The 27477-nt window shown below is 42.3% G+C and overlaps 1 protein-coding gene across 6 annotated transcripts; it reads right to left on the bottom strand.

Moving 5' to 3' along the window:
* Positions 1-4582: 4582 nt before the first annotated feature.
* Positions 4583-9844, bottom strand: LOC123104155 (serine carboxypeptidase-like 18). 6 transcript variants are annotated; one of them, XR_006450155.1, is made up of 14 exons: positions 9629-9844; positions 9429-9568; positions 8433-8509; positions 8219-8344; positions 8033-8135; positions 7778-7815; positions 6279-6380; positions 6128-6186; positions 5897-6031; positions 5720-5790; positions 5243-5361; positions 5044-5157; positions 4909-4954; positions 4583-4804 (listed from the first exon to the last, which is right to left on the bottom strand). XR_006450155.1 is itself a non-coding variant. In XM_044525911.1 (11 exons), the coding sequence occupies exons 1-10, from the start codon at positions 9763-9765 to the stop codon at positions 5725-5727; spliced, it is 1005 nt and encodes a 334-aa protein (XP_044381846.1). In that variant the 5' UTR covers positions 9766-9843; the 3' UTR covers positions 5360-5596; positions 5720-5724. The 6 variants fall into 6 exon arrangements, 2 of the variants coding, with proteins under 2 accessions (XP_044381846.1, XP_044381847.1); XR_006450153.1 differs by having other exon boundaries at positions 5243-5350; positions 6128-6208; positions 9629-9843; XR_006450152.1 differs by having other exon boundaries at positions 6128-6208; positions 9629-9842.
* Positions 9845-27477: the final 17633 nt, after the last annotated feature.

Genomic DNA, 27477 nt, shown 5'->3' with positions numbered 1-27477 from the left:
GTTGCGGGATGATGTATTACAGAACGAGTAAAGAGACTTGCCAGCAACGAGATTGAACTAGGTATTGGAATACCGGCGATCGAATCTCAGGCAAGTAACATACCGATGACAAAGGGAACGACGTATGTTGTTATGCGGTCTGACCGATAAAGATCTTCGTAGAATATGTAGGAGCCAATATGGGCATCCAGGTCCCGCTATTGGTTATTGACCGGAGACATGTCTCGGTCATGTCTACATTGTTCTCGAACCCGTAGGGTCCGCACGCTTAAGATTACGATGACAGTTATATTATGAGTTTATGCATTTTGATGTACCGAAGGTTGTTCGGAGTCCCGGATGTGATCACGGACATGACGAGGAGTCTCGAAATGATCGAGACATAAAGATTGATATATTGGAAGCCTATGTTTGGATATCGAAAGTGTTCCGGGTGAAATCGGGATTTTACCGGAGTACCGGGAGGTTACCGAAACCCCCGGAGCTATATAGGCCATGATGGGCCTTAGTGAAAAAGAGAAGAGGCAGCCCCTCATGGGCCGTGAGCCCCTCCCCTCCCTTGGTCCGAATAGGACAAGGAGAGGGGGCCGGCCCCTCTCTCTCTTTTCCCCCCTCCGCGAATCCTATTCCAACTAGGATTAGGGGGGGGGGAATCCTACTCCCAGAGGGAGTAGGACTCTTCTGGCGCGCCAACCTTGGCCGGCCAGCCTCCCCCCTTTAGTCCTTTATATACAGAGGCAGGGGCACCCCAGACACACACAAGTTGATCCACGTGATCTATTCCTTAGCCGTGTGCGGCGCCCCCAGCCACCATAGTCCTCGATAATATTGTAGCGGTGCTTAGGCGAAGCCCTGCAGCAGTAGCACGTCAAGATCGTCACCATGCCGTCGTGCTGACGGAACTCTTCCCCGACACTTTACTAGATCGGAGTCCGGGGATCGTCATCGAGCTGAACGTGTGCTAGAACTCGGAGGTGCCCTAGTTTCGGTGCTTGATCGGTCGGATCGTGAAGACGTACGACTACATCAACCAAACGATTCCGTTGTCGATCTACTAGGTATGTAGATCATACTCCCCCTCTCGTTGCTATGCATCACCATGATCTTGCGTGTGCGTAGGAAAATTTTGAAATTACTACGAAACCCAACAAAATATATTTGTATCGTTTTTTTATCTATGTAATTTTAATTTAAAAAATATTGTAGAATGAGCGCGCGCTGCATTTTACCGCGCCTGCTGGAACTGCGCACGCACGCGGCTTTTCAGCGCGGCTGCTATAGCAAATGCTGCGCCGCGTCAAACCAGGCGATGGGCGCGCGCCAAATCCGTTTTTACCGTGCGGCGCGTTGGGCGCCTGTTGGAGATGCTCTTAGGCTGGTCATAGTAAAAGTAACATAAATAGTAACATAGATATCACATAAACAAAAATGATGATCTGTCAAATAGTTAATGAGGAGAGATGCAAATAGAGTAATATAATATGTTACAATCACATAGCGCTTCCCAATGTAAAATGAGTCAACAAAATTATAAATGAAGGCATATATGTTACCACACCTATGACACTATTTATTACGAATGTATAAACTAATAACATATGCATGTTACTACTTTTAAGTTAATCTTCACAATGACTAGCCTTAGTATGAAGTTGAGACATTTATTTTGAAATGAATGTTGAGACACTTATTTTGAGACGAAAAAAGTATTAAAGAAAAATCTCGCAGATCACAGGGCCGCGCAATAACCACCACCAGCTGATCTGGAGTATCATTTAATCGCGACATCGATTCTAGTGTCCATGCTTTCCTGCTAGGCGCATGGTCCCGAGGAGATCTCTGACCGTTGAAGATCCTGTGTGTGGATCATTAGGGAGAACTTCCGATGGATCTTTTTATGTGGATATTGCTGTAATCTAGACTCAGGGCTTCAGAGTTAAACTTGGTCGTGCATCAGCCCAGTTCGGTAATAAACGAGACCCACCAGAGTTGATCATCAAAAGATGGTTGAGGTACGCTTTACGTAGAATATTTGATTAATATAAAGCATTTGAAAAATGTTAAATGTGCATAGAAAAAGTATATTCTCATTTGTACAAAAATATAAAGAATGTGTATGAAAAAAGTTGATCATATATTTAAAAAATATCAAGCAAGCAATAGAAAACTGGTAATCAAATATTTGAAATTTTTTAATCAAGCATTTGAATTATTATTTTTAATATGTATGGAAAAGATGTTTCTCATGTGTACAAGAAAAGTATATAAAAATATACAATGTGTATGAAAATAAGGTTGATCATGTGTTTTAAAAAATTTAACAGTACAAAAATGTTTCTAATGCATACAAAAATTATATGACTTACATGGAATAAAAGTAGACTTCATGAAATATATATATTTTAAAAAAATATTTTTTTTAAAATGTTAAACATGTATATAAAACTGTACCTGGTGTATACAAAAAATGTACATTGTGTGTGAAGAAATGTCTATTCCCAGTAAAAAAATGTTCACCATGTATTTGAAAGATAGGGGAAGATTTGGTCTTCAGCAAGCTACTGATCACTTCTGACTGTTTGGGAGACATATAAATGACCTAAAGATGGCCGATCACCTTGGCGCTTATTGCATTATATGGAAGGGGAATAATTCACTGAAGCAAGTAATGATGAGGCACGTAGACTTGCTAGAATGGCTACATGAGGTGGGCGCCATATGTGGCGCACGGATCCGCCGGATCATCTTTCCATTCCTGTAAACAATGTTGCTTGAAATAAAGCATGTTGTTATTTTTTTCGAGAGTACACAAATTGCGTACCTTAGTTTTATAGAAGGAGAAAAATACAGCCATACAACCACCTCTATCTCTCGCTGCGAATAACGAGCGTAGCACAACTCCACACCCGATACAAACAAAGACAACCACACACGACTACACAACTACAACATACAAGAGCCTACCTAAACCGAAAGCCTCGCCGCGTCTCGACCGACACCGGTGAACACCGAAGAACAGCAACTCCAGCTTCCTTGGTAGAGCCAGCGACGACCGAACATAGCGCCAGAGAAGAACGATCCGGACAGCGGTGCACGCCGGAGGAGCGCAACATATGGCCTCTTATCTCCCAGCACGATGCTCCCAACAGAGGAACAACTTCAGAAGACGCCGCCATCGTGCCGATCCTACGAATCAAGGCTTTCGCCCCGGAGATGCTTACCGGTACAAGGCAACGTGGAAAATGGCGCTACACTCGGCGACGCCTCCAGGAAGGGGAATGACACCCACGGGTGCCATCGACGCCGGTCCGACCAAGGCCAAACAGAATTTTCATCCGTAGCATTGCACATATCCACGCCTCCAAGAATCCGGCCAGCCTCGAAAGTTGTCTCGCACCGCCAACACCGCAGCCACTGCAGTCGAAGCCACAGGACACTGCCGAGGAAGCACGCCTCAAGCCACCACCTTCAATGCACTTGGAACCGCAGCAACCCCCAAGCAATGCAGGGACCAGATCCGTCGCGGTGGCCTTCACCCGCACCTAGGGACTGCCACACCGGTGGATCTGACCCGCACCATCAACCACACTTCGACGCCAACTTCACAGAGGCATCACCGCCGGCACCTCACACGTAGGTGGTCGGGCGCCCGCTGCTCACCAGGGCCCTGCCTAGCCGAGCCTCGCAGCACCGCCGCCTCCATGGCTGCGCATGCGCTGCCGCCTCCGACGAAATCAGCGCACCACCCACATCCACTCTCCCGCTGCACCCTCGTACAGATCCAGGGGACCGCCGTCATGCTTCCCGCTGTGAACCCACCTCCTGCAGCACCCGTCCGGAAGCCGCCCGACGCGCCAAATCTGGCCCGAGTAGCCACGGATCCGTGCAAGGGAGGCCGACCGGCCTGCCGACCCGACGCCGACCAAGAGCGCCACCATGGCGCCACAGGCCGGATGAGGTTGCGCCGAGCCCAGCCGGGCCGCGCCGCGCCGCCCGGAGCAGGGCACCGCCATCCCCAGATGCCGCCAGCTCGCCCCGCACCACCCGGAGCAAGGCCACGCCACTCCGCCCCGACGAGAACCACTCGCGCGCGGCGCCTCGCCAGAGCCACCCCCGCCCGCCGCCGGCGCGCAACAACCACCCTAGCGAGAGGACCTCCGTGACAGATCTGGGTGTCCCGCACCGCCAGGAGCCTGGAGAGGAGGGGAGAAACCTCGCCGCCGCCGACCCCCCCCCCCCCCCGGGCTTTGCCCGGCGTCGTCCCTTTGGTGGCGGCGGGGGGGTGGGGAGGCAGGGTGGGGGGACTGGCGGCGGCGCGATTTAGGGTTCCACCCGGGCCGCTCGCGGGAGCGGCACGGGGAACGGGGGTCACAAGCAAATGCTCTGATTCAAATGTGCATGTTTAAAGCATGTTTGTTATGAGCATGTTGGCGCAGTGTTGCTAACATGACATAATTAGACCCTCCGCTGCGGGGCAACACCACTGCATAGCAGCGTCCTTTAAAGTTTAGTGACCAAACATCGTATTACTTCGAGCAATGTTCACGAATAAAAGGAACACTTTCATGAAAAGGAATTTTTCCAAGAGTGCATGTGCATCTTTTATAGAACTCATCCATCATTTGAAAAATACTTGGTGGAGGTCTGAACTTCTATTGTACATTAAAAAAAACCCACATGATTTGAGCAGGGAGAAAATGATAAAGTTAAATAGGGTAGGTCATAGAGGCTCATTATCCAACCAGCGTTGAACCATGGCAAGACATTGCTTAGGTCGGTGTTCTATGGATACGTGGCCACCACCCTGCATAAGCAATTTAACCAACAATTATTGCAGTGTTACAGTTTCTTCTGTCCAATCATGTCTGCAACATTATATCACAGAATGAAAAATACAAGATATCGTACCTTTATTGTCGCAAATGTCATATAGTTGGCGTATGTGATTGTAAATCTACACCAAAGACAACACATGTGTTCCTTGTCAAGTAACCAAGACTGAAATGTCAACAAAGTAAACAGAAAAAAACATGTTTACTTTACCCTGCAGCTTGGCCATCAAGATGCCATGCTCTCCAATCATCGACTACGGAGAAGTTGAAGGATCTAATCCACGCATGCGTGCTCAAAAATGGTATCACAAGATCATGGTCTCCGCTGCACTTAGAGGTCGTGATTTCAAGACGTGTTGACCAAGTTTCAATCAGTACATGTAAAATACCAAGGATAATAAATACTCCACCTAAACACAAGCGCACGATAGCCCCTGCTTGTGAGGTTGAAATGGTACTTTATGCTGCTGGGGACCTCCGATGCGTATGGGATACTTTTCTTGCATCTTATGAACTCTCTGGTTGTTCCCTAAATGGATGCATTGTTTCAGTAATGGTTGGACCATGTTACACAAAGGTTAGGGTGGTGCTCCATCGTCTACTCTTAATACAACTAGAAACTCCAATTTGTCACGTAACATCATTTACTTCTATGGGTCTGAATTGCAACCATGTGAAACGACTATGTTACTCAATTCTTGGATCATTTAGTCAATCTTGCAAACTGCATTGTGTCGAAAGGCCAGCTAAAGTAGCATTGTGATCTGGCGACAAAGAAAATCAAATATCTCATATGCTAGCTACCTGATCATGTATGCATATAGTTTTTTGGAATATGTATGGAGACTTAGTATAAAGGGGAAAACATGTCATATATGATTGGTTACCCGCTTCACCCAAGAGCTTCTCTCGTGGAATCATCGTTCGCCCAAATATTACATAGGTAGTAACGGTATGACTACACATGAGAAGGCAAAATTCACATCATCAGAATGCAGAAAAGAAATTCATATCGAAATAAAAGTGAATCTTCTTTGAAATGATCACCCTAGGGAATAACTTACAAAACAATCTATGGTAGGTTGCTCGGGAGACGGATCACTTAGTTGAGTGTATTCTTCTGATAGAAATTTATGTGTTAACATACCCCTTATACAATTGACACCCAGGATTTGTGGCACATCAATTTCAGACACGAGCTGCAATTAAATACGAGGGACCAATATAATATACTCAAGTCAATGGCAACTCGTATAAGTAATTTTGAAACCTAGTAGTAGTAATAGAAATCTTACATTTTGAAATGTGTTTAGCACCCTGACACACATTTTGTTTGTCGGTCTTATATAGCTTCCTTTACAATTCAAAATTGCAGCCTTTGAAAAAGGAAAAAAGGAAAATAGTGTTACCACTGCAACTTATGGATGCGCTTGAATGCGGATTTACCTCATATAGTTGATCGGATATAATCCCAACACCATGAGCATATGGTACTCTGAAATTGTCATCATAATCTGAGCCTGTAACAGGGTTGCCGACTACATAGCCCTATAAATAGTTGAATTAATGAACATAGCAAAGAACAAAAGGTTCACACTATTATTCATTACCATCACACTATTATTCATTGCTTACAGTGAACAGAAGGAACTAACAGAAGGATAGGAGGGGGCCGCTCCCGCGGCTAGGGTTCCCCCGCTCCCCTCCCGCCGCCGCCGCCTCTCCCGCCGCCGCCGGCCGTCGGCCCCGCCCCCCGCCTCCGCCCCCTTCCGCCCGGCCCCTCCTCCGGCTAGGCCGCCTCGCGCCGCCTCCCCGGGAGGTGGCCGGGGCGGAGCTCACACCCCGCGCCCGCAGGACCCCGCCTTCCCCATCTCCCTCCGCCGCCGCCGGCGGGCGACCCCGGCGTTGGCCCGGGTGATGCCGGCGGCGGCGGGCCTTCCAGTCCCCGCGCGCGCGTGCTCCCTTCCCGGGGCAGGGAGGCGGCGGCGGTGCAGCTCGGCTTGGCTGCGGTCTGGCGGCCCCGTGGTGGCGGCCGGCGTGGTGACGGCGCCGCTCCTTGGCGGCGAGGCGACGTGGTGGTGCTGGGTGGCCGTCGTCGCGCCCCCGGCCCAGATCTGGGCACGTCGGGCCCAGATGGGGCCCTAGCGGGCCGGCCCCCCGGCATGGTCTCGTTGTCTGCGGCGTGGTGAGGAGGAGGAGCGGCTCGGACTTGGGGCGTCGGCGCCGATGGCGTGCCGGCAGCAGCGCGAAGGCAGGAGCTTTACGGGCCCACGAGGGCTCGGCCGGGCCTGTGGGCCTACGGGCCTGGTGTGCTCCTGCTATTGCGTCCGGACGGCTACTGTCGCTGACAGTGGAGGTGGGGCCCTCCCGCGTGCCGATGGTGCTGATGCCCTACTCCCGGCTTTGATTCTTCGTCGTGCTGTCCTCACTTCGCGGTGCCGTGGTGAGACGGCGTGGAGGCCTCACAACCGCGTTGGCGCAGGGTGGTGGTTGGTTTGGTGGCGGGATCCGAAGCGCCCGAGGTGCGGGTTGGGATCGGGGGAAACCCCTGTCGGCGTGGCCAACTCCGGCGCGGTGGCGCCTGTGGGTGCCGCCTGTCCTTCCGGGAGGGCGTCGGGGGCTTCTCTTCCTCTCGCCTCGTCGTGTATCGGGGGAAACCCTTGGCAGCAGCGTCGTCATCGTCGCGATCCTTCTTGGAGGTGTTGATTGGTGCCGGCGCTTCGGAGTCTTGGAGCCTAGTGGATGAGCTCGGTGGGCCTAGCGATCGCGAGACTTCTTCGTTTTTGTTGATCCGCCGTTGTCGGCATTTGTTTCTTTTGCTCTTTCTCTGTTGTTTCTTTTGGGCGTGACTGTGCTGCTTCCGCCCCAGCACCTATCCCTGTATGATTCGGTTGGTTGCTTTGTATACAAAGCGGGGGGAAACCCTTTTTCGGCAATTTACTTGCCTTGAGATTAATCCTGGGTTGCTTCCCCAGTTCGATTTCTGAAGCCAAAAGGAATATCATGTTAGAACTACTAGGAGATGAGGCCATGATCAATCACAAATAACTCCAAACTAGAATTGGAACATTTGATTATTCACTACATATCCCGATGATGTCCTACAAATTTTTATCTTAACTTTTCTTTGCTGCAATTGGAATTACCAGATTATCATGTCCTTATTTATTTTAGAATCTGTATCCAGATTCCAGACCTACCTTGCGAAATGTGTTGTGCAATAATTGGAGACATCTTTCCAGCATATGAACTTCCTCCAACAAAGAAAGGATTGGATTGGTAGTGTGGGTGGTCGGTAAACCACTGCATCACATGCATTAGACGATAAGAGAATCACACACTTTTTTCTCAACTTCAACTGAAGTACATAGAGACATTGGTTTCACCTTGTTGAGAAATATCACGACATGCATAGAAAAGGAAAAATCCCCAATATCGTGATAACCTTTGACATCACGAGCGTACGAGAAACCAGTACCAACTGGTGAGTCCAACAAGGTGATGCTTGCTGTCTGAAATTTTTGAATATAAGTTGCATGCTTGCTTGAATGGAGATGTTGAGAGGGACGTCATCAACGTTAAGATTAAATAATATCTCACCTTGGACCATGAATAGGGATTATAGGTCAACTGTGGCAAACTACCATTATACGGTGCCAACACAAATTTCATAGGACCTGCGGAGAAAATATCACTGACGTTATTAAAATAAAGTACGAATAAAGATCTACCTGGTGGCGAAAGCACTATGGAGGTGTTCGGTGGGATAAACTAGTTATTTTAGTAGAGCAAAACTGGGAAAACATGACATAGTGTTCTTCACTTTTTGAAAAGAAATTACAAGCTCGTTTTCAGCAAAAAATTGTCTGTGCATTCAGTCATCTAGAGTAGAGACTCGGAAAATGCCTTTCACTGTCTAAAACATGAAAGTTGTATGCATTTGTGCGTCTTGCTGGGTTGCTTTGTTGGCTTGGCCCTAGCCAAGAGTAAGAAGGACAAGAGAGATAATTCGGTCTCTGCATAATGAATTACGCTTTTCATCTTGTAATCTGACACCACATTATCAGGTTTGCAAATGATATCGGGCCCTTACGCTAATTGATACACCATTTTCTTCCCGTCTCTTTTTAGTTTTAGCTCAACCCCATGAGTAGATACTACCTGATGTGCAATTAGTTGTGCACTAAGTCCATGGAATTCAGCATTCCAAGATGTTCGCATATTTTCCAAATTTAGCTAGTAGATCATTTTGCATATTCAGTTTGTGGAGAGTTTGATCAGGTCAACTGCTCAACTGCTCCTACTAGCATGTAAAAAAATATACTTAGTGATCTAAACGCTCTTATATTTATTTACGGAGGGAGTATCCTGTAAAATTGACAGGCCCGTTAAAAGGCGAAAAACCTGATACATATTTTCATACTCCGATGATTTGCTCAGCTAGCTTCAAATTAGAGATTAATAAAAGGTGAACTTCACTCTTTAACTTAATCTGATTCTGATGTACTCCAGTAGTAGTTGACAGCAACGGCAGCCAGCTTCTAGCAAAGCTAGCTAGTAAACACAAGAGGAAGGGAGGACGATAAAGGGTCTCACCAACTTCGAAGAAAATCATGCCAGAGCAGAAGGGCCCACCCGTCATCCACAGGATCAGGGGGTCCGTTTCGGGGCTCCTCTCGGACTCCACGAAGTAGTAGAAGAGCTCCGCCCCCGTCTCCTCGTCCACGCCGACGTACCTGCAGAAGCGCACTTGAAGAAGAAGGAAGCTTGCAGGGAGAGGCAGAAGCTTTGCTTACCCGGTCTCCAGGTGGAAGGGAAGGCGGCCATGGAAGCCGGGGAGATGGGTCACCACCGACGCCGGGCGCGAGAGCGGCAGAAGAAGCAGAACGAGGGGAACGATGAGACTCGGGAACGGCAAGGAAGCTTTACCCATGGTGTCCGACGGCTTCTCTCTTTCCCTTGTCTATCGTGGACCTTATACAGCTCGGGTTCGTCTGTGCAGTAGAATCCAACACCGAATTGAAAGGTTTTGGGTATCTAACTTATGGAGGTGGGTCATCAGAAAGCGACAAGTGATTCCAGCTACCATGGTAGGACAGGCAGGGCAGGTGATTACTGTTTGCTGATTACTCTCACACAGGCGGACAGGTTACCTACCATGATTATACTGTGACCAACTGAAGTTACGTGTGCTTGTCACGGGACGAGAAAGTTTAGGCGGACGCTAGGCGCCGGTCGACCCAAAATTCGGCTAGTCGCCGCACGGCCGTTGGATCCTTTTTCCCACCTCATCATTTTCTTCCCTTTCTCTTGCTGCTAGTCACACCGCACGGAGAAAGCACGCAAGAGCGTGTCCGCCCCAAGCCTCGCCACAGGCAGTAGGGATGAAACCGAGCGGAAACGGACGGAACTGAGTGCTATCATATTTGTTTTCACATTTTTTTACAGAAGCGGAAACGAATACAGAAACCCCGGAAATGAATATGAAAACAGATACTACCGGAAACGGACACGGAGCGAATACAAAGCGGATACGGAAACAGAAATATGCATTGATCGAAACTTAAAAACCCCTTGAATCATATAGAAATACACACAAAACAAACAAATTTAATGAGTTGTTACATGGCTACAAAATAATATCATTATGTTAGTAACTTAGCATAGTATTATAGTAATACTGGACAATTGCGTATAGGGTCAAGCTGAGTACATGTGTGGTAGTAGAAGTTGGGCCTCAGATCCTTTCTACTAATTGTGTCATTGTGTTCTCTTTGGTGTTTGGGCTACAAAGCAGCTATAGGTCTATAGTAAAAACAGAAATTCCATATCTACAGAAACAGAAAGTTCCGTTTCCATGCATGTTCCACCGGAAAAACCGTTCCGTTTTTGTTTCTGTTTTCGCATAAAAAATTTCATTTCCACTTTCGTTTTACAAATTTCCGTTTTCGTTTTCATATTTTCTCTTCGTTTTCATTTTTCCACCGGAAAAACAGAAAGTTTCCACTCCATTTTCATCCTAACAGGCAGGATGCCGGCCGTACTCCGATGGTACCGCTCGACTTCCCCGGCTCGCTGCACCGCTAATGGCTCGCCGTCGTTGGTCGTGTGAAGGGCGTCTCGTCGGCCGTAGTTCGCCATCTTGTCGATTTGCAGCTTGTCGCCTCGCCCGTCCAAGCACGCCGACACCCCTGTGCACCAAAACCGGCGTTGCACCGCTAATAATTATGTCTCGTCTAAGTATGGCGTCAGTGTGGCGTCCATAAAGAACAAGCCCACCACCGTGTCGTTGTTTGTTTGTTTGTTTGTGTCGATTGTCTGTCTACCGTAGTTTCTATCTCAAGTTCTCAACGCCCACGCCTAGCTAGCCGGCTAGCTCAGCCCAGATCAGAGGAATGTTGTTTTGTATGTTGTGGGCTGGCGTGTTGGCAAATGCTGTTGTTGTGAAGCTTGGGAAAAAGGTACTAGTTCTCAGGTGGCAAAAAAGATACCCCAAAAAAAAAGGTGGCAACAAGATGTTGCGTCTATTTCTCAACCAGCGCTTGCACTACTACTCCCTCCGTAAAGAAATATAAGAGTGTTTAGATCACTATTTGATCCAAATGCTTTTATATTTCTTTACAGAGGGAGTATCTCACAACATTATTATCCGTTTCCCCGCAAAAAAAAACATTATTTCCCGTTAGCACACCCACATCGCCGCACGTGGCCGTTCCACAAAACAAAAAGACTAAGAATAATCTTTTAGAACTTCTTTTAAATTCAATAGTATTTCAGAAAATATTCTAAAATTTTAAAATTCATGTAATATTTATAAAACATTAGAGATTATTTTAATAGAAAACCGACTGAAGTAAATAAAATATCTGATCGAAAATTAATAAGAAAAAAAGATACCAGGGGTTCACATGTTCTCGAGGACGGGTCTTCATTTACCTAGGTGGGCCCATTTACTCTGGTGCAGGCCGGGGAAGGTGAGCATTTGCTCGCCTCCCATCTTGTACAGTGCAGTGCATTCGCCACTCTTTTCATAATGTCATGTCCAATAATCTGTCCTATTCCGCATACTGGCTGCGATAAACAGAGAATGAAGAGATATTTGGAAACGTAATGTACCAAGCAAGATCGAGAACTTTGTGTGGAGGCTGGCAAGGAATTCTATCCCGATGGAAGATATGTGCAATCACAGAAATATGTCGGACACAAATATTTGCCCAATCTGCAGAAGTGTCGAGGGCAGTTGGCGACACACCCTGATAGATTGTAACATGTCAAAATGCATCCGGACTCTACTTGATGAAGACTTAGTGGAACTTTGGTTTCATGCAAGTCACCTGATGTTAGAATTTGGATCATGCAGATGAAAGATTCTATGAGAAATGAAGAGTTTATCATGCTAGTGGTGACACTTTGGTCGATGTGGTGGGTCGGGAGGAAAGCAATTCATGAGAAGATTTTCTAGTCCCCGATGTCAACATTGACTTCTATTCAAAATTATCTGAAGGACCTCTCTTTGATCTCTAGCAAGAAGCAGAAGACCCCATCGGCTGTAGTGGTAAATCAAGGAAGAAGGAAGAACTGGACTCCACCAGCTGTGGACTTTCACAAAATCCATGTGGATGCTGCGGTCCATGGGGATGATTATAAGGGAGCGTTGGTGACCATTTGTTGTGATCATGAAGGTCGATATGTGGGAGCGTCGGCGATGGTGATGCATGGGATGTTAGACCCGGAAGTTCTGGAGTGCTTACCTGTGAGAGAAGCATGTGACTTAGCACGTGATCTACAAATACGTAAGTTACATGTGGTTACCAACTGTATTTCCACTGTCAATCACCTGCGGTCAAACTACAAAGGGGCAAGCTCTATGATCATCGATGATATTAAATCAAGCATCGAGGACTTGAAAGAGAAGGGTTCTTGGAAACAAGCACACTTTTTCTTTCGAATTAGCGTGGTTTGAAAGAGAAGGGTTCTTGGATCTGATAGCCAGAGAATGGGCTAAAGGTTCGGGAGGGAGGTCGAATGTTGAGCGATGGCAAAACAAGATAAGGCATCTAAGGCGTTTCTTACGTGGATGGGCCCAACATTTAAGTGGGATATATAAGATTGAAAAGGAAAGGCTCCTTTTACTTATTCAATCCCTAGATTTAAAAGCCGAGTCCTCCATTCTAGATACCATGGAGTTGGAAACTAAAGTGGACGCGATGATGCGACTGAAAGAACTTCTTCGAGAGGAGGAATTGAAGTGGGCACTGCGAGCTAAAGTTCGCAAAATCGTCCAAGGGGATGATAACACTCAATTCTTCCACATGATTGCGAATGGCAAACATCGAAAGAAGAGAATCTTTCAGCTCGAGCAAGATGAGGGGACGATTTTAGGACAGGAAAACTTAAAACTATACATCACCAACTACTATAAGCAGTTGGCTGGACCTCCTGAGGATAATTTCGTATCCTTGGATGAGTCCAGGGTTGAGGATGTGCCTCAACTTGCAGCGGATGAGAACGATATTTTGACTGCCCTATTTTCGGAGAAAGAAGTGTTTGAAAATTTCACAAATGAAGAATAATAAATCTTCAGGGCCGAATGGTTTTTCGGCGGAGTTTTATAAGAAGTATTGGCACATTATTAAGGGTGACTTGCTCCCGATGTTCCATGATTTATTTTGTGGACAGTTGCAGCTGTTTCACTTGAACTACGAAACAATTACTTTGCTTCCTAAGAAAACAGAGGCAGTGCGGATTGAACAGTTCAGGCCGATATGTCTTCTTAATGTCAGCTTTAAAATTTTCACCAAGGTTGGGACAAATAGGCTTACGCAGATTGCGCATGCTGTGTGCAGCCTTCTTAAACTGCTTTCATGCCGGACAGTAACATCTTAGAAGGGGTTGTGGTCCTGCATGAAACGCTCCATGAAATCCACACGAAAAAACTAGATGGGGTGGTTTTCAAAGTGGATTTTGAAAAAGCGTACGATAAGGTGAAATGGTCATTCCTTCAGCAGGCATTGCGTATGAAAGGATCCGATCAGTCCTGGAGAAACCCGATAGATTCTTTCACGCAAAAAGGGAGTGTTGAAATCAAAGTGAATGATGACATAGGTCATTACTTCCAGACACACAACGGCCTGAGGCAAGGGGACACGATGTCACCGATTCTTTTCAACATAGTGGATGACATGTTGACAATCCTAATAGGAAGGGCTAAGGATGACGGCCAGATAGGTGGCCTCGTTTCGCATTTAGTGGACGGCGGAGTGTCGATCCTACAGTACGTTGATGATACTATCATCTTCATGGAGCATGATTTGGCAAAAGCAAGGAACATGAAGCTTGTGTTATGTCTGTTCGAACAACTATCGGGGTTAAAGATTAACTTCCATAAAAGTGAATTGTTCTGCTTTGGAAGAGCTAAAGATGAACAAGAAGCTTACAAACAATTGTTCGGGTGCGAATTGGGGTCTTTACCCTTCACGTATTTGGGTATACCAATCCACCATCGCAAGCTTTCTAACAAAGAATGAAAGTGCATTGAGAATTGATTTGAAAAAAAAACTAAGCTGCTGGAAGGGCAAGCTTATGTCATATGGTAGCCGACTAATTCTCATTAACTCGGTACTCACGAGTATGCTATGTTTCTCTTGTCCTTTTTTGAGGTACCAGTTGGAGTCCGGAAAAGGCTAGATTTCTATCGACCGCGCTTCTTCCGGTAGAGTGATGAATTAAAACGAAAATACAGACTCGCTAAATGGGATATCATTTGTAGACCGAAAGACCAAGGGGGTCTCGGCATTGAAAACTTAGAGGTGAAGAACAGATGTCTACTCAGCAAGTGGCTGTATAAGCTATCTATAGAGACGGACGCCACGTGGGCCCAAATTCTGCAGAACAAGTACCTTCATTCCAAAACACTATACTAGGTGACGGTGGGGCCGACTGATTCGCCTTTTTGGAAAGGACTGATGAGAGTGAAATCCGTCTTTTTCAACAGGACAAATTTTGTACTTGGAAATGGTACTACCACGAGATTCTGGGAGGATACATGGTTAGGAGAGACGCCCCTTGCACTCCAATATCCTTCTCTTTATAATATTGTGCAGCGAAGAGACGCTTGCGTTGTCACAATATTACAGTCCAATCCTCTGAATATTCAATTTAGGAGGACGCTAGCGGGAAACCGTTAGGAGGCTTGGATCCATCTTGTGAGAAGATTGATGAATGTTCACCTTTCTCAACAGCCCGATCAGTTGCGCTGGAAGCTTACAAAGAATAGAGAGTTTTTGATTAAATCGATGTATTTGGATGTCATCAACTCTAGCTCTATTCCTCGTTCGAAACATGTTTGAAAAATCAAAGTGCCTTTAGAAATCAAAGTGTTTATGTGACACGATCTACAAGATGTAGTTTCTGTGATAGGGATGAATCCATCAAACACCTCTTTTCTTGACTGCCCATTTATGTGGCGGTCAGTCCACTTAGCATTTAATATTACTCCTCCGAATACCATCAACACGTTATTTGGGATGTGGTTAGATGGGATAGATTCCAAAATAGCGAGACATATCCGTGTAGGAGTATGTGCTTTATTATGGGCAGTATGAAACTGCAGAAACGATATGGTTTTTAACAGAACAACAAAAATTTATTTCTTGCAGGTTACCTTTCGGGCCACTACATTGATCCGTATGTGGTCGCTACTCACTCCGACGAAGGTCAGTGAGCGTTTGGTTACTGGATCTATCTGATGGGAGACGGTAGCACAGGATATCTTCAACCGGTTTGGATAGCGGTCATGTAATAGGATAGATGTTTAGTTTTCTATCTTATCTTTTTGTCTGTCGGTTGTGGACATCCTGTTATTTTGCTTTTGCTCGTTGTGGGCTTCTATATTTTTGAGACCTGAAGACTTTTGTTGAACCTTTTGCTTATCAATAATGTGGTCGTATGCATCATTCTGATGCAGAGGCCAGGGCCTGACCCCCTTTTCTAAAAAAAAAGGTATTGAGGACTTTGAGAAGGCCAAGGTGCAGCATGAATCTAGAGATTCGAATTTAGAAGCTCACTATTTAGCTAAAGCTACATTATGTTTAGACTTGCGGCACCACATGTGACGGTTGAATCCCCCAAATATTGCTGGTATCCTAGCTACTGTTTTGCTTTAATAATTAACTGGTGATACCCCTCAAAAAAATCTTGTAGCGCGCTGACTAAGATATGTGTATAGCTGACATATAGCGAGCTATTCTATTAAAAAAAACCTATAGCGAGCAGTAAGTCCGGCAACATAGTAATGCATGTGACGCTCGTTTAATTCGCTCACTCGGTGGATTATTTCGTTTCTTTCTCCAGTTTTTTGTCTCTAATTTTACTTATATTTTGAAATATTTTAAATATGCAATCTATATATATATATATATATATATATATATATATATATATATATATATATACTTTTATTTAATTTTTCCAAATGTTCATGTAAACATAATAATTTGCTTACGCAATCCGAAAACTGTTCATACCATTCAAAAATATTCGTGACATAAAAAAAATGCTCAAGACAGTATCATAAATTCTTCATGAAATGTAAAAATCGTTTGCATAATTTAAAAAACAATACCATTCAGAAAAAATGTTCAGACATTCAAATATATGTTCATGACACTCTTGAAAAATTACAACATAAGTTTAGAAAATGTTAACCAACATGCATTTGAACATGTTCAATAGGTATTCAAAAAAATGTTGAACGCATATTTAGAAAATGTTTGACATGTATCTGAAAAATATTTAACATGTGATTGAAAAATGTATGATGAGTATTTGTACAAAATATCATCGTGTATTTTAAGAGGAAAAAAATAGGAAACACAAAAGGTGAAAGGAATAGAAAACTGGAAAGAAGGACAAAAATAGAAGTGAAAAAACAAATAGCAAAAGAAAAACTCATAAAAAATAAAAAGTATAAACTAGTAAAAAACATAGAAAAAGAAAGGGAAAACTGTTAGAACCTTTAAAAACCGCTAGCACCATTGCACCCTTCCCGTTCTTGGGTCGTGGACTCTTTATGAAATCGTGAGAGGCGGGTGCTTCTTCGATCTAACAGTAAAAGAGACATAACCTTGGAGCTCCTACTCCGCATTTCCTAAACGACGCCCATTGCGCCCGTTACAGGCAAGGGTGCAAACGGGCGCACACCCCTCCCTGCTTCATGGGCCGGCCTTTTTACTTTTTTTATTCATTTCCTGTTAATTTCCAAAAAAAATAGGTGACACGGCACGATTCGAACTCAAGACCCGCTTCATGGCCGGCCCATTTTTATATTTTTTATTTGTTTTCTGTTAGTTTCCAAGAAAAGTGCAACCGGACGATTTAAACTCAAGACCTCTTCCTTCCCGATTAAGACAGTAACCACTTGTACTTCATCATTGGTCGTGACAACTTTTTGCGTTTTCACCCTCTTATTCTTTATTCAATCCACGGAAGCCGTTTTTTATTCTTCCGGTCCAGTTTTTGGTTGCTTTTTATTCCCTTTTTCTTTTCTTTGCTTTTACTGTTTATTTTTTCAAAAACCGGTGAACTTTTTTAATTAACTGATTTTTTTTCAAAATAAATAACTTTTTTCTAATTTGGTAAACTTTTTTAGAAATTCAATGATTTTTTCTAAATATGATGAACTTTTTTCTAATTTGAAGAACTTTTTTTAAAATTGGTGAACTTTTGTTAAAATTCCATGCAGTTTCTCAAATCCAATGAACTTTTTTTCTATATCGTGAACTTTTTAGAAGTTTGTAAACATTTTTTTCAAAATCCATGAACTTTTTGAATTCACAATTTATTTAATCTTTTGCGATACTTTTCTCTTTTCAAATGTCAGTTCTTCATATATTTTTGCAAGCCCACAAAACATTTTTCAAAGTTTACTAAATTTTTTTTTCTGATTTTACTATTAATCAGGGAGCATTTGAGCTTGGGAGTAGATACTCGGCTCCCCTTAGGTCCCCGATATTCATCGCCGGGATTTGCCCCATAATATTGGCATGTGGGCTAGGAGGTCCCGCATAATATGCAGCTGCTCGCATACGGCTCATCACGAAACCAAGATATAGGAACATCACGTGTTTGATGTTTCCAAAGAACAGAAAGAGTGAGAACTTCATGTTAGGCGGGAGCCGAGTGTCAACCCTGGCCCAGTCAAACTCTTCTTGCCCGTTAATTAGCACGAGAACCATGCCTTGCCTATAGCTAGATGATAGCTTCTCTTGTCTAAAGGACTACTTATCTGGCATAGCAATTGGGCCACCCCATTTATATTTTTTTCGCCTTGCACGGGACGTTCGCAAATGAGCGATGGTTTCGCTAGTTCGAATCCATTTTATTTTCTCCTGAATTTGTGTTTAGACTTCGCTTTTTTGTTTTTTCATCCTTTTTTTTACTTTTTTGTTGACTTTCTTTGTTTCTTTCTCGGTTTTCATTTTTTTTGTTTCTTTCTCGGTTTCTATTGTTTTTTTTTTCTTTTCTACCTTGTCGATTTTCACCAGATTCTTTATTTTTACATGTTTTTTCTTGTCTTTCTTTTTCTTTGTTTCATTCGGTTTTCTTTTTATACTTTCTCCATTTTTGTTGGTATTTTTTCCTTTCTTCCATTTTTTGTTATTTCTTAGTTCTTATCAGTCTTAAAAAAAAACGGTTCCATTTTTTCTTGGTTTCTTCATGGGTTTTGTTGGTTTTCTTTGGGTTTCCAGTTTTCATCGCTTTTGAGGTATTTATTCTGTTTCTTTCTTTCATTTCTTTGAATTTGACCATTTTTCTTTATGTTTTCTTTTTTCATGAACACATGACTATAATTTTGATACACATTTGTACACTTTACGTATACATCAGAAAACATTTTTATACAGATGTTTATCTTTTTCAAATACATGATTAATATTTAAAAAATATGTTTTGCTGGCTATTGTATTCATACGCATTCTACAATTTTTATATATATCGGCAAAACTTTCTAATACATGTCTACCATTATTAAAATGTATGATTAGCATTTTTCTATGGACGGTCAATATTTTTAAAATTTATATCTTTATATTACGAAATTTTAGTGCACATTTTTTATTTTTTGTATACACCATAACATTTTTAACACACGTCTGACATTTTTAAAATAGATGACATTTTCAAATATTTGTGTTTGTAGACATATGTTTTGATACACATTGTATATTTTCGTATACCTGCGGAACTTTTTTTACACATTTATCAATTTGAAATATATGATTACATTTTTTATACACAGTCAACCTTTAATAAAAATATTTATGTTCAATTTTTTCACTACATGGTCTACATTTTAGGTATACACCTGGAATATTAAACATTTTTGGTATTTTTTATGTTCAATTTTTAATACATGTTAAACATTTTTAAGTAGATGAGTAATTGTTTTAAGAAACATATATTTTTGTATGTCTGCTTTTCTTTACACATTATTCATATTTTTTATAAATGAGTAGCATTTTTTATACTTGTTTAACATATTACATATAAATGATTAACTTTTTTAAACTTATTTTCTATTTATGTCTACTTTTTCCCAGATATATTGTACATTTTTTGTATATATTGATAATGTGTTTTCTATACATATTTTTTTAACACGGTAAGGGCCCATATGGACGCACACACGCATACCCTACCCCTATGAGCAGCTCCGAAAGACTGAGACGACACATTATCTTGAGATTTTACGAAGTTATGATAGGCGCCTCATTATCAACGGGAACGTCTCCTCCCACTGAAATCACATCGCCGAAAATTCTGAAATATACTGAGAATAAATGTGAGCATCAGGACTTAAATCCTGGTGGGCTGGGTATACCACTGTCCTCATAGCGATCCAACCACGGGTTGGTTATCTTCTATACACATTTATTGTTGCTCACATGCATGCTTAATATTTTTCTAAAATGCATGTAAAGTGTATTTTGTAATATGTAACTTTAGAATATTGGGAGGTATAAATGAAAGTAAAAAGTAAATAAATAAATGAGGCAGTGGCTTGTCCAGTATGGCGCTTGCTTTAGGCGAGGTTAACGTGAAACTCGCCTCGAGCAAGGTACAGGTGCACCCATTAATTAGGGGAGCTCCTATTTCGTGCGCAACGACAAAATGCACACGCATCGCTCCCAGGTGCGAACTTTCGTCGGTCGAGGTGGGTCCAGAGCTCCCCTGTTTTTGTTTTTTTTGTTTTCTATTCTTTTGCTTCGTTAAAAAAGTTCAGGATTTTAAAAAGAAGGTTTTGAATGTCAAAAAGTTCACGAATTCGAAATAAATTGTGAAGTTAAATAATGTTCATAAAATTAAAAAAATATTCTTTATTTTAGAAAATGTAAACGAGTATTGTACTGAATAACTTTTGGATTTTTTATGAACAAAATTGAATTTTATGAAATTTTCCAAATTTAATAAACAATTTTTGAATTTCAGGAACAAATTTTGGATTTGATGTGTGTTTTTCAGAAATTCATGAACAATTAATTTAATTTGATTAGAAAATTAAATGAATATTATTTGAATTGGATGAACATATGTTGAATTTGGTGAAGAAATTTTGAATTTGATGAACATTATTTAGATCTAATGATCATTTAAAAATTTATGAAGATTTTTGAATTTGATGGAAAAAACGAACATGAGTTTTTTTAAAATATACGTGAATTCAGAAAAAAAATCACGAGTTCAAGCAATGTTCAATAACATGAAAAAAAATGTTCATTAAATCGAATATTATTCGTGAATTGTAAAAGGTGTTCGTGGATTGAAGAAATGTTCACAAAATTTCAGAAAAATGTTCTTGAAATTTTAAAATAAAAAAAAGGAAAGAAGGAAAAAAGAGAGCAAAAAAGAGAAATAAAACAAGACCAGGCGAAAAAAATAAAAGAAAAAGGAAAACGGTTCAGGGAAGAGGTAGCCCATTGGGAGGGTATGCGCTGGGTGGCTATCCAGAAAACGCGCGCCAAATAGGAATCGCGGTTAGCTAGTTAGGCGAGAACTAAAGCTCGTTCTCGCCTAACCACGGGGACGAAATGTTGCTAGCGCGCGTCGTGGTCGCCGGAGGGTTCGGTCGTAGCTTGGGCCAATCTCCTCGTATGCAAAACAGCACGTCAAGCTCAAGCAGGACCTACGCGCACTACGACGTAGCGTGTTTCTCCGAGAAGCCACATGCGCCGCACAGACAGACAGCTGCGGTGTAGTCCAGTATTGCTTGATGTGCAAGCGTTCCGTGCAAACGGCGCAATGCAAAGCTAGTCACTGTCACTGTCGAAGCTTCTTCAGTTCTTCCTGCCGTTGTTTTCCTGATCTCCTCCAGCTCCAAATCTGCAAGGCCAACGCATGACCTGAGCGAGCACCCATGGCTTAGCCCCCTGCCCCCTGCCGCATCACACACAGGCACATCTGTGCATAGGCAATCTGATAAGCAATTGCCTGATTCTTTAATTTGAAGATTTTGTTCAGTCTCATACATCCAGCGATCAATCTTGATAGTGAAGTGGTGATAATAGCCTGATGATTTGATCTTATGCAAATTGCAATATAGGTAGTCATGGGCAAGGAAAATCAGACTCAAAGAAGAATTGATTTGGTCTTTAAAAGAAAAAGAGATGACATAAAGTAGAGAAAGAGTGGAAGACCATGTAGTGCCCTTGTTTGAATTGGAACAACAACAGCCTGAACGTACGTATCTTCTAGCTCAATCTTGTGAACGTATCCTTATAATTCATAATTTGAAAAAAAAAGTGTGCTCTCCTTTAGTCCTACACGCCCAACTTTTTCTTTCAAGCTCCGCCACTGACTATGTTTGCCATATATTGTCACATTATTTTTTCCACACTTGTCTAACTTGAGTTGCTCAAATTGTTAGTCACACTTTGCCACACTTGGGAGGGTAGGCGCTGGGTGGCTATCCAGAAAACACGCGCCAAATAGGAATCGCAGTTAGCTAGTTAGGCGGAAACTAAGGGGTCGTTTCGATTGTGACTATGTTTATCATATATTGTCACGTTATTTTTGCCACACTTGTCTAACTTAAGTTGCTCAAATTGTTAGTCACACTTTGACCTGCCTAAGAGAATCTTGCCACACTTTTTATGTCTATAATATAATACGTGGGGTTCACTTCTCATAAAAAAATTCTTGCCTTAAATATGGCTAGAACCAAACACTCATCTAACTTGGTCAAATTTATCTAAAATGAGACATGGTAAAGTGTGGAACTTATCAAATTTTTGTGTTTGTAGACTTATGCTTTGATACACATTGTATATTTTCGTATACATCCAGAACTTTTTTTACACATTTTTCAATTTGAAATATATGATTGACATTTTTTTATACACAATCAACATTTAAAAATATTATTTATATTCAGTTTTATCACTACACAGTCTACATTTTTGGTATAAACCTGGAATATTAAAGATTTTTGGTATTTTCTATGTTCAATTTTTAATACATGTTAAACATTTTTAAGTAGATGACTAATTGTTTTTAAAAACATATATTTTTGTATGTCTACTTTTCTTTACACATTATACATATTTTTTATACATGAGTAACATTTTTTATGCTTGTTTAACGTATTACAAATAAATGATTAACATTTTCTAAAACTTATTTTCTATTTATTTCTACTATTTCCCATACAGATTGTACATTTTTTGTATATATTGGTAATGTTTTTTCTGTACACATTTTTTTTCTGAACACAGTACGGACCCATATGGACGCACACACGCATACCCTACCCCTACGAGCACCTTCGTAAGACTGAGCCGACACATTATCTTGAGATTTACGAAATCACCGTAGGCATCTCGTTGTCGACAGAAACGTCTTCTACCACTGAAAGCGCATCGCAGGAAATTCTGAAATAAACCCAGGATAAATGCGAGCACCAGGACTTGAACCCTGGTGGGCTTGAGTATACCACTGTCCTCCTAACAACCATCCAACCACGTGTTGGTTAGCTTCTATACACATTTATTGTTGTTCAAATGCATGATTAATATTTTTTTCTAAAATGTACTACGTAAAGTGTATTTTGTAATATGTAAATTTAGAATATTGGGAGGTATAAATGGAAGTAAAAAAAATTGAGGCAGTGGCTTGCCCAGTATGGCACTTGCTTTAGGCGAGGTTAACGTGAAACTCGCGTTGATCCAGGTATAGGTGCACCCATTAATTAGGGGAGCTCCCATTTCGTGCAGCGACAAAATGCACACGCCTCGCTCCCAGGTGCGAACTTTGGTCGATCGAGGTGGGGCCGGAGCTCCCCTGTTTTTGTTTAATTTTCTTTTCTATTCTTTTGCTTTGTTAAAAAAGTTCTGGATTTTAAAAAGAAGGTTTTGAATCTCAAAAAGCTCACGAATTAAAAACAAATTGTGAGGTTAAATAATATTCAAAAATTCAAAAAACATTCATTATTTCAGAAAATGGAAAAAGGTATTTTAGTGAACAACTTATGAAAAAATTTGAATTTGAAATTTTTCCGAATTTAATGAACAAATTTTGAATTTCAGGAACAATTTTCGGATTGGATGAACATTTTTAAATGTGATAACCATATTTTATAATTCGTGAACAATTACTTTAATTTGATAAAAAATTTAAATGAATATTAATTGAATTGGATGAACATATGTTGAATTTGTGAAGAAATTTTGAATTTGATGAACATTATTTGGATCTAATGATCATTTAAAAAAATATGAAGATTTTTGAATTTGATGAAAAGAATGATCATGGGTTTTAAAAAATATACGTGAATTCAGAAAAAAAAATCACGAGTTCAAGCAATGTTCAATAACATGAGAAACAAATATTCATTAAATCGAGTATTGTTCATGAATTGTAAAAAGTGTATGTGGATTGAAAGACTGTTCACGAAGTTTCAGAAAAATGTTCTTGAAATTTAAAACAAAAAAAGGAAAGAAGGAACAAAAAGAGCATAAAAGAAAAGGAAATAAAAACCAGGCGAAAAAAAAGAAAGAAAAAAAAGGTTCAGGGAAGAGGTAGCCCATTGGGAGGGTAGGCGCTGGGTGGCTATCCAGAAGACGCGCGCCAAATAGGAATCGCAGTTAGCTAGTTAGGTGGAAACTAAGGGGCCGTTTGGATTGTGACTATGTTTGCCATATATTGTCACATTACACTTGTCTAACTTGAGTTGCTTAAATTGTTAGTCACACTTTGACTTATCTACGAGAATCTTGCCACACTTTTTATGTCTATGATACGTGGGGTTCACTTCTCATTAAAAATTCTTGCCTTAAATGTGGCTAGGACCAAACACTCATTTAATTTGGTCAAACTTATCTAAAATGAGACGTGGTAAAGCGTGGCAAAATATGACTAGAAATCAAACAGCCCCTGAAACTCGTTCTCGCCTAACCACGGGGACGAACTGTTGCTAGCGCGCGCAGCGGCGCACGTCGTGGTCGCCGGAGGGCGATCGGTCGTGGCTTGGGCCAATCTCGTCGTGAGCAAAACAGCACGTCAAGCTCAAGCAGGGCCTACGCGCGCTACGACGTGGCGTGTCTCTCCGAGAAGCCACATGCGCTGCACAGACGGACAGCCAAGGTGTAGTATTGCTTAACGTGCATGCGTTCCGTGCAAACGGCGCAATGCAAAGCTAGTCACTGTCACTGTCGAAGCTTCTTCAGTTCTTCCCACACAGACACAGTACTAGCTAGCAATTGTTTTATCTCTGCTGCTTTGCGTTGCGCGCGCTCATCTGTAGCAGAGTATACAAGCACATCTCCGACTCACATAATCGTCTGTAGCACAGCATAAGCTACAGTACTACTCATGATATGATCCCTCGTTCCCTCATTGAGTTTAGCGTAAGCTACCTGCAAGCTCTCATGCAATGCAACCATACGGGCCGCGCTGCAAGCCAGCCGATCGATGGTTGGAGACAAAATCCCGAGTCGCATAGGCATAGTGCTCCCGCTGAACCAAAGTAGCTAGGTGGGGCGTCCTACTCCTACACGTACTTGCCAAAGTGCCAAGTGCTGAGCACACGTGTGGCAATCTGTGGCATGCCCCGGCTAGGCAAAGCAGCTAGCTACTCCTAGATCGTACTCCTGATGTCCTACTACATGCTGATGGCTAGCTAGCCGGTGCGGTTTCCTTTCCCGAAGAGCGGAAGAAGCGCACGCGGCAGAGCTTTAGACAAGTCTAGTCAAATAATTGCATGCAGCATGCCGCGTTGCCAAGCAACTAAAAGCATGCATGCATGCACCTCAAAAAAAAGAAAAGAAAAAAGACCCGTGGATGGATCCACGACGAGATGAAACAACTCATCGTGCACACTATTACTATTACTATTGGGACGAAAACGACCGATGCCTGGTCTCCTGGCCTCCTGGGTCGAGCATATGTATGCATTCACTCGGGCTCGGGGCCGTTGCGAGTTAGGGCGATGGATACCATGCATCTTTCCCTGTCGCCGTTGACCAACTACCAATGCATTGCATGCATGTGGTCGTGTTCGTTCTTGGCCACACCTTCTACTGGTGCAACTTCCCTTGCCGGGCTGGGAGAGAAAAGTAGGTTTTGCGCGCCCGGCCGTGGCCATCTCTCTGCCTCGCGACGTGCGTGCATGATCGGTGGTGCTCCCTAGTGGCTTGTACGTACCCTTGTCCCTGGCCATGCTTACTACCTAGCCAGCACAGCACATGTGTCTAATTTTTTCGTTGCTTTAGCCACTCTTTATGCAATGGTGTTTTAGTCACTACTATGAAATTTCTGCTATTTTAAGAAAATGGTTTTGTATTTGTGACAAAAAAATTAGTAGTTTTAGTCACTATTTTATATATTGGTGTAATTTCAATCACTTCTATGAAATTCAATCATTTTTATTGCAATTGTTTTTTTAGTTGCACTTACTCGTACAATTATAACTTTTTGTGCAATCGTACTTTTACCTTTTCTGTATTTTTGTCTACATCTGTTATGTGGTTGCCCCTTTTTAGTTGCAGTGTTCTTGGTGTAATTGTATTTCTTATCTGTGCAATTGCACTTTAATGGTGAAGAGCGACTAAAACTTTCAAGTTGTAGTCTTCAAGCACTATACCTTTCCTCGAACACCTTTTAATATCTCTTCTCATCGCCAATATTGTCGTCCCCTCCCCGCACCTGCTCACCATATCTTCTCCTTTCCATTGTCCCTTTCCTCTACTCCTGCTCTTGATCCGTCCTCCACAGTCGACGAAGACAACAAAGTCAAATCAAGGTGCCACCATGGTTGATCATGTTGTTTGGAAAGATATATTGGTCAGCCTTATGTCGATCCATGAGGCTACATGTGTCAAAATCGTGAATAGTGGCTCCACATCCTGCTTAGACCTTTGGCATGGATCAGTTACTCCGGCTTCAAGGCTTCCAGCCTTTTTTTCACATTCCACTCACCCTAGTGTATGCACGGTTGTCTCCTTTGAAACTCGTGCTCTCAATCTGAGCCTTCAACCAAGGCTGCTTCCCTTGAGCTAGTTTGAACTTTTTTTTTCATGTTCTAGTTCTAATGTTTTGTTGATTTGCAATGGTTGAAGTCCATATGGTGTTTCATTGAGAGAAACATAAAAAAGAAACTCCTATATAGTAAATTTAGTTGGCTAGTACGGATCTTAATGGAGTGAAGGATATAAGGATAGGGGTACGGTGCACCCAAGTTTAGAAAGAAAAAAGTCTCATTTTCTTATACCTTTTGTTATATCTGGCACAATTTTATTCCCGTTTTTTTTTCGTGTGAAATCTCCTTTATCATCTATATGGCGGCCCTTTTTCTTTTGAAATAAATTGGGGTTGTGCCCTAGAATTTGTGTGCCATACCATAAAAAAGACCTTCCACCAATCCGACTCTCATTATCCGTATGAATACCGTGCTTAGAGGATGGTCATCATTTTCGTCAACACCGTCAAGACCCCTTCACCGTCATCTTAGGATGGTTGGGCTCAAATCAACCCTCCTGGCCATACATCGTTCCTCGCTCCACTCCACCCCCCCCCCCCCCCCCAAATCCAATTGGATGCATGAAGAGGGAAGTCTCATTTGGTTTACATGTTTTTTGAAGGGTTACTATGGGATTTTAACCATGGGGATTTTTTTATGTATGGTATTCGTTTCACAAGAATGGAGGTATTATTTTCCTTAGGATTGTGTCCATACTTGCCTAATTTCTAATAATTCTTAGCATTAGGTGGCACCTCATAAAAAAATCCTAAGATTTGAATGGATAAGGCATCTCAAACCTTCATCATTTCCATTGCTTTGATTTGAAAATAATGTAAGCCGAATGAGCCCTTCACGGGGAAAAGTCGTACTTTCTTAATCTCCCCAGCCAGTGGCGAAGCCACACTTTACCTGTGTAGTCAATTGACTACACATATTTTTGTCAAATACTACATCATATGACAAGCAAAAACCATGCAAAAAAATCATAGAAATTCATACATGTTCATACATCTGACTTCACAACACCCAACTGACTACACATGATATGGTTTCTGGCACCGCCACTGTCCCCAGCAATGAGCAAAGCCACGTTGAAAACGTTGCCTAAGTTGTATAAGCGTGACGACATCA

This window comes from Triticum aestivum, chromosome 5A (assembly GCF_018294505.1).
Source record: "Triticum aestivum cultivar Chinese Spring chromosome 5A, IWGSC CS RefSeq v2.1, whole genome shotgun sequence".
NCBI classification, from domain to species: domain Eukaryota; kingdom Viridiplantae; phylum Streptophyta; class Magnoliopsida; order Poales; family Poaceae; genus Triticum; species Triticum aestivum.
This window is presented reverse-complemented; position numbering and strand designations above follow the sequence as displayed.

Excerpts from the sequence above, each read along its gene's own strand:
- LOC123104155 (XM_044525911.1), bottom strand. The coding sequence starts at position 9,765 with ATGGGTAAAGCTTCCTTGCCGTTCCCGAGTCTCATCGTTCCCCTCGTT. Across the intron at positions 7,816-8,032 it reads TGCACAACACATTTCGCAAG|AAATCGAACTGGGGAAGCAA; the intron begins GTAGGTCTGGAA and ends TTTTGGCTTCAG. Across the intron at positions 5,791-5,896 it reads AACCTACCATAGATTGTTTT|TCATACCGTTACTACCTATG; the intron begins GTAAGTTATTCC and ends TCTCATGTGTAG.